This window comes from Panthera uncia, chromosome B4 (genome assembly GCF_023721935.1).
Source record: "Panthera uncia isolate 11264 chromosome B4, Puncia_PCG_1.0, whole genome shotgun sequence".
Taxonomy (NCBI): domain Eukaryota; kingdom Metazoa; phylum Chordata; class Mammalia; order Carnivora; family Felidae; genus Panthera; species Panthera uncia.
Window position 1 is genome coordinate 59,303,546 of NC_064809.1, and position 8,066 is coordinate 59,311,611.

The following is an 8,066-nucleotide window of genomic DNA, read 5'->3' on the forward strand; positions in this document are numbered from 1 at the left end:
CTAATTCTGACTTCTGCTGTATCTTAGACTCCTTTTAACTCCATCCAATGATTTATTAATTTTAGATACTGTGTTTTTCAATTCTAAATGTTCATTTAATTGTTCATCTTTTATGGATACCAATTCTATGCTAAAATTCTTCATTATTTAATTCACGTTGGTTATCTTCTCCCTTTTTTTCTTTAACACATTAATTCTTAGTTATTGTAAAGTTCCTGTCTGCTAATTTCATTATCTTGATCATCTGGAGTTCTTCTGCTATTGTTTGTTTTCCCTTGGTTATTAATTACTTTTTTCTTCAGATGTTTCAAATGTCTAGTAACTTTCTTGTATGCTAGATGTTGTGTGTGAAAGACTCATAAAAGCTCCCAATTGCTGTCAACCATCAGAATTTCTTCCTTTTTTTTTTTTTTTTAATTTATTTTTGAAAGAGAGAGTGAGTGCGCATGAGCGGGGAAGGGGCAGAGAGACAGAGGGAGACATAGATTCTGAAGCAGGCTCCAGGCTCTGAGCTTTCAGCACAGAGCCCAATGTGGCTCAAACCCACCAACAGTGAGATCATGACCTGAGCCGAGGTCGAATGCTTAACCAACTGAGCCACCCAGGCGCCCCCCTCCTTTTTCTCTTAGGCAGAGAGGGTCAGGGGTTTATCATTTTAATCCAGTCATGATTCAGGTAGACCAAGGCTGGGCTTGAGTTTTGTAAGATTTAGTGCAGCTCTGATTTGTTCCTTTTCCTTAGGCATAACCTTCAAGGCTTTTGATTAGGAACTTGGTGAGTCAGCTTCCACATCTCTGAAAATCTACTGAAGAGTCCTTTGTGCTGTACAGAAATTTTGAGCTTAGCTTGGTAGCCTCTAATCTTGCAGCAAAATCTAGCAGATGTTTTGAAAGGGAGATTGGTTGTGTGTTTACAACAGGACTTCCTCCTTCTAGTGGGACTTTGTGTCTTAAACACTAGGAAATTAATGGTGGATTTCACACTGCTTTTTAGAAGCCTGATTCTGACTCCCCACCCATAAGTAGCCCCAGAACTAAAACCAGTCATGTTTGGGGCTCTTCGTTTCTGGTCTGTTATAAGAGCCCTGGATAACAGGTCAAACCTCACTTGTTTCATTTCCCAACTAAAATCCTTCTCTATGAGCCAAGTGCCAGTCTTGTACAGAATTGGAAAATGCCTTCAGGAAAGAAAGTGGGGATTTTCAGAAGGATCCTTCTCATACCTTTGCAGCCTGGAATTCACATTCATCTAGTCATTACTGATTCTGTAACTCTCTGATATCTTTAAGATATTGGAGGGTGGGTGGTCAGTTACAGTTGACCCTTGAATAATGCAGGGGTTAGAGATGCCAACCCCCCATTTGTTAAAAATCTAGGTGTGTAACGTTTGACCCACCGAAAACTTAACTACTAATAGCCTACTGTCAGAAGCCTGACTGATAATAAGGTTGATTAACACATATTTTGTATGTTATATGTATTGTATACTGTATTTTTATAATCAAGTAAGCTGGAGAAAAAATGTTGTTAAGAAAACTGTAAGGAAAAGAAAATACATTTATAGTCCTGTGCTGTATCAAAAAAAAAAAAAAAAAAAATCTGTGGACCCATGCAGTTGAAACCCATGTTGTTCAAGGCAAGTACAGTTGTAGCTAGTTATAGCTAGACTGGAAGCATTATGTGATCTTTTACATCCTGTTTGAAAGTGGAAATCATAATGTAAGATTAAAAGATAATTTTAAGGGTCCCCCCCCAAGGATTTTATGTTTATGCCTCTTAGAAATGAAAAAATATTCTAAAGTGATAAGCATTATGGGCAGCATTATTATTTTTATGTCATTGACAAAGATTAGAAAAGAAGATTGGAATAGGTTCTTTTTTTTTTTTTTAATGTTTATTTATTTTTGAGAGACAGAGAGACAGGGAATGAGCAAGGGAGGAACAGAGAGAGAGGGAGACACAGAATCTGAAGCAGGCTCCAGGCTTTGAGCTGTCAGCACAGAACCCAGCACAGGGCTTGAACCCACAAACCGCGAGATCATGACCTGAGCCAAATTCAGTTGCTTAACCGACTGAGCCACTCAGGCGCCCCTGGAATAGCTTCTTAATATATCATTTATAGACCACCATCTCTTCCAGTTAGTTCTGTTCTCTTCACCAACAAGCTCCATTTGGTTGACACTCATCTGTGAAAACTTCTGTATTAATGACTAGAAAAGATTTCTTCCCTCATAAGGTAAATATATTGGTAATGATTAGCTTTTATTTTTCCTGCTTGAAAAACAGACATTCTAAAGATGTAAAGATCTTTTCTTACATTTAATGTAGGACTTCAAAGAACTAGGTGTCCTTTTCTTGACACAAGTGCTATTTTGTGCACGTGTGCATGTATACTTTCTAATCTACATCTGGTTAGACATAAAAAGCCTATACCCAAAGGAGACTGCAGGAAAATTGGAGATAACTCAGTTATTTTTAAGAACGGGCAGTGAACTGAGAAATTTAAATCTAATCAGTGATATGTTTTCAGAAAGACAGTAACAAGCATCAGGAAGAACATTACCTTTATATCAGTGATAAGAAGTAAAGACCTCTTGTTTAACTGTTTTATCTAAATGTCATAAAAATCAATGATTTTGTTAGTGGGGATAACTGCAGAACATTTGGACAATTGCATCTGTGTTTATATTTACCTTGAAAGTTTCGATTTACTGTTTGATAGGAATAGCGATGCTGTTGACATAGAAACATATTTTGCAGGTAGTCTAATAAGGTTTGAATCCCACTCTTCTTCTGTGTTATTAGTAGCAAGCATTTATTTAGTGTTTACTCTGAGCCAGGTGCTCTAAGTGCATGGATATTCCTTACCTCTTTTAATCAGCAGAACAGCCCTTGGAGTCAGTTCTTACAGAAATGCCAGCTTGTCAGCATAGTAAGTAGTGAAGCTGGGATTTAAACTCAGTTGGGTAAAACACCAAAACCCATATTAAATATAGTATCAATACCACCTCCCTGTGTGACCTTGAGCAAATCACAGATATACATCCCCTAATTCTGAAGCCCTAAAAGCTTTGGAAATTGTTAATCTTTTTATAACTTACTTGGTGGCAAAATGAGACGTCAGTGGATGAAAAGTTATCTGTAGGCTTTGTTTATCCCATTTATTGTGAATATTCAGACATGGTAATGTATTTGCTTTAGAGAGTGTTGCCATAGACCTTCTCTGGAAGTGTTACAAAATATATGGTATGTGCACCATACTAACTTTCTAAAGTAGGAACAATTCTGAAATCTGAAACATTCTCAAGTGGCTGTGGCCCCCTATTTAACATCCATAATATTTAGTTTTCTTATCTGTAGAGATGTTAACACCTAACCTAGTAGGTTTTAATAAGAATTATATGAAATAATTATGTAAGTCTTTAGGCTCAGTGGTATATAATAAGTATTAAATTTATTGGTATCGTGGGGCACCTGGGTGGCTCAGTCGGTTGAGCGTCCGACTTCAGCTTAGGTCATGATCTCGCAGTCTGTGAGTTTCAGCCCTGTGTTGGGCTCTGTGCTGATAGCTCAGAGCCTGGAACCTGCTTCGGATTCTGTGTCTCCCTCTCTCTCTCTGCCCCTCCCCTGTTCATGCTCTGTCTCTCTCTCTCTGTCTCTCTCTCTCTGTCAAAAATAAATAAACATTAAAAAAAATTAATTAAATTTATTGGTATCGTTACTGTCATTATCTTGGAATTTATTGTCAGCTGTTGCAGAGTTTGGATCCTGAAGTTAGAATTGTCGAGAACATGAGCTCAGCTTGCAGCTGAAGCCTGACACTGCATCGTGTCTGTACAGGATTAGTAGGAAGCCATGTCTTTTCCAGAATGTAGTTACTTTCACTTACCAGTTTAAACAGTAGTAATTTCCTCCTGTAAGCGTACGTTATCCCTTAGTGCAGATTTCCTAACCTCGTTTGTGTCATTACACACTTAGAAAATTCTTTCCTGAGATATGAGGGAGGAGGGCGCTTGGGACCGCTCCTGCTACTCCAGGCTCACCTGGCCACCTGAGAGCAGAAGGAATCTGCGTCCTGGGACACCTGTAACACTCCTTGGCAAAGCACTGTAGAATTGCATAGACCAGATGTAAGGGGAAGAGAAATGAAATGTTGGAAATTACGTTCCTCTTCTGTTTAAGCATCTATTTCAAAGCAGTTAAGAAAATCCACATAAACCTAGGTGAAATTTATAATTTCTAAAATAGTTAATCTCTTAATTGCTTGTCTTCTCTCAGTCAAGAATGAAGTAGATTAAGAATTTAAAAAAAGAATGAGGTAGATTGACTTTTATTTAATGCTTATATATAATGTATTTGCTGGCATCTTAAATATACTTCATTTGTAATCTAGAATTATGAAGAAACTGTAACATTGTCTTAGCATTTGAAGCACTTCCAAGAGTAGATAGGACCAATGATACATTTAATTTGGGGCATTTGTTTTTGTTTTTGTTTTTTTTTAAGGGGCTGACATTTATATTTCTTCCCCAAATATTACAGTAAAAATCAGGTGGGGTAGGATAATTTTGTCAATTTTCTGATGAATGTAAAATTCAGAGTTTGACTGTAAGAAGTTACTTGCAACAGGCTTGTACACACAGGCCACAAGAAGTTGTTTCACATCATCCCTCCCCCTCAGCCAAGCCGACAGCCTCACTATCAGATAAAAAAGGGATAAAGAGTTGATTCTCAACCAGATCAGAACATCAATTGACACATTACCCTCAGCCATAAATTCAGGATGGCGGGGGGGGGGGGGGGGGGGGGGGAACAGTATAGGGAGCTGCCAGAACAGATACCCCACTTCGGCTAAGGGATTTGAGGGTGACTGGTTTCTCTTAAACGAAAGGACCCTCCCTTTTGAAGGATTAAAGGAGTATTTCTTTTTCTTGTGTTTCTCTGTGACGGAGGAGACTCTTTTCCTGGCCTTCAGTGACCCGAATGGGGTTAGCTGAGTCTATGGCGTCCCCAGTGGCCTGTTTGCATTTGGCGGGGCTCCTCCTTACCAACCTTTGAGGGACAAATTTCCAGTGCTCTTGCCTCTTTTCCTGGACGCTCACAGTGAGGTTGGGACGGGAGGCAGGTGTGAGTGGAAACGGTCTCCTTGGTACCCACTTAATTCTGGAGAGACTTGGAGCTCTGCCTGCTCAAATTGGGGGCTTTTTCAAGAGGAGTTTTCAAAGATAAAATATTTCTGACAGCCTTACAAATCTGTCTTTCTTTTAATCCTTCAAAAATATTATAATTTGGGGGGTTTACCACCTTCTGAAGTTATAAGAACATTGGATGATTCTATAATTGCATATAGCCAGAATATGTTGTGTGTTAATTTGGGAAGAATGTGGCTGGCTTTCAGCACTTCTTTGAACCAAGGCATATTATTTATTAGCTGCGTTTCTTGATTTTTCCCAGAATGTTACATCTTCATCTAAATCATAAACCTGAATTATATTGCTACAAAACCTAACTGTTGCCTAGAATAGTGTGGTAATAATTTTTGTAAGAAAAAAACAAGCAGTAACAATTGTTTCCTTTATAGGAACAGAAAATAAAGCTAGTAACAAAATTCCAGATTATATGAAGTCATTATGACTAAAAATCATGTATTACATGTGTATTTTATATTTTTTATTTTATCATAACAATTGGTCTTTCTTGTCATCCCCACAGGCTTGTTACAAAGATAAATACAGTCTCTTCTCAACTCTTAACTATTTTTAACCTCAGAAATGTGAAATGTTGAAGTGTTAGAGTTTAGAGATTAGAAAGTTGCAAAAAATGAGTTTTCTGTATCTTTTGGGTAACAGTTGTGCTTTGTAAGTGAAATTTGCAAGGCAGGTGAAGTGTGCACTGTGTGGGTAGAATTCGTGAGTGGTAAGGAGTATTCACATAACAGAGTGAGCAGTCCTGAAGCTGCTGGTGCAGGTGGACAGCCACGCTACGTAAGGGAGGCAATTCAGGGTTTACATACAGAGCGTTGACAGGGAGTCTCCGTATTTTACAGATTCTCTTTCCCTAAAAACGAAACAAAACGTAGTTTTTCGATAGTATTTCTGTTTTCAGAACTCATTTTTTCCTTTCAGAAAACCGAAGAATGGGAGAAAGAGAAAACTGAGGCAGATATGGAAGAGTATATATGGAAAAATAGCCCCTCTGAAAAAAATATCCTGGAAACACTTCTCCAAATTAAAGCTGCTGAGAAAAATCTGGAAGTAAATAAAGAAGAGCTCCTTGGTACAAAAGAAGTCGAAGATTACAAAAAGTGTGTTGTTAGTCTTAAGAATCAGGGGGACAATGAAGAGACCCTTTCTCAGTACAAAGAATCCGTGAAGAAGCTATTAAAACTGATGTGATTTATGTAGAAAAAACTGCTTGATTTGCTAATTTTATGATCTATCTGTAATCATTATCTAACTTCACATAAATTTGAAAATGTTAAAAAGAACCATTGTTTTACATCAGATTTAAAAATATTCCTTTCATACTAATCCGTAATGGCAATGATTATTCAAAAGTTCTTATTTGTACAGTGCGGCAGAAGGACTAATTAAAATATCTCGGTGATTCCTTCTGGCTTCTGAAGTGTCTTCATTTTATTTCTACCATAACAACTTTAATATTCCTATATATACATATATTGTTATTTTGTCACCTGCTGTATTTCTTTCCCTACAAATTAGCACCTATTGGTTGCTTTTGAATACGGATCTTCCTCAACTTACAGTGGGGTTATGTCCCAATAAGTTCATTTTAAGACGAAAATATTAGAGGTTAAAAATGCATTGTTTTTAATTTTTAAAAAAACATTTCTTTATTTTGAGAGAGACAGAGCATGAGCAGGGGAGGGGCAGAGAGAGAGGGAGAGAGACTGTTAAGCAGGCTCCACGTTGTCAGCGCAGAGCCAAACACGGGGCTCAGCCTCACAAACTGCGAGATCAAGACCTGAGCTGAAACCAAGGGTCGGACCCTTCCTTTTCCAACTGAGCCACCCAAGCACCCCAGGTTGAAAATGCATGTAAATATACTCAGTCTACCAAACATCATAGCCCAGAGCACTTAACATTAGCCTGCAGTTGGGCAAAGTCATCTAACACAAAGCCTATTTTATACTGAAGTGCGGACTGTCTAGTGTAATTTATTGAATACTGTATGTTGAAAGTGAAAAGCAGACTAGTTGTACGGGTACAGAATGGTTGTCAGTGTACCAGTTGTTTCCCTCGTGGTCACGTGGCTAAAGAGGCACTGTGGCCGCCACTGCCCAGCATCACAAAACTGAAAATTCAAGATTTGAGGAATGGTTTCTACAGGATGCATTGTTGCTTTCACACCACGGTATGTAAAGTAGAGAAATCATAAGGTGAGTCATAAGTCAGGGTCAGCGGTAATGATTTGGGTTATTTGGGAAGCTGGGCCTAGAACGCAGTCCCTTGAATATAGTGCAGTGCTTTTTTTTTTTTTTTTTTTTTACACGTAACTGCTGTCTACACAATGCATTTTTCACAGATGCCAATTCTGATTAGAAAGGTCCTTCAAAATGTTTTCTAGCCTAAAAATTTTGCTCCATTCCTCTCTTTTGGGCTCACTTTATGTTAATTTGTCTCTGCTTAGCATCCAATTTTCTATTTTCTGGGGCTCATTTCTCCACACCCTAGCTTGCAGAAAAGTAGAAATGGAGATTAACTGGTATCCACCTCTCTGTAGATTCCCCAATAAGAACTTCTACAGCTCAGAAAAGAGATGATGTGTAAGGACCTTGAAATTAATTGGAGTAAATGACAAAATAAGAACTGCTCTAAGAAACATTCCTTTCAATTTGGCTGTCAATTCAGTATTCTTAAGTATATCTATTATTTCTTACCACTTCCAAAGTTGTCAGTAAGTGATCAAGTTAAAGTAAAGGAATTACTCGGTTTGATATTTGTCTAAGACTTACTTTGCCTAACAGAATAAAGCCAAAAAGAATTTCAAAACAATTACCCAAAAGATTTCTGTGAAATGAAGGTATGATTTCTTATGAAGGCCAAG

The 8,066-nt window shown here is 37.9% G+C and overlaps 1 protein-coding gene across 2 annotated transcripts in view; it reads left to right on the plus strand.

Moving 5' to 3' along the window:
* Positions 1 to 6,608, plus strand: part of MRPS35 (mitochondrial ribosomal protein S35) — a 47,841-nt gene extending 41,233 nt beyond the window's left edge. For both annotated transcript variants that reach the window (XM_049627213.1, XM_049627216.1), the window contains one exon: positions 6,125 to 6,608. In XM_049627213.1, coding sequence (XP_049483170.1) covers positions 6,125 to 6,394 — 270 coding nt within the window. In that variant the 3' untranslated portion in view covers positions 6,395 to 6,608. The remainder of the gene's footprint in view (positions 1 to 6,124) is intronic.
* Positions 6,609 to 8,066: the final 1,458 nt, after the last annotated feature.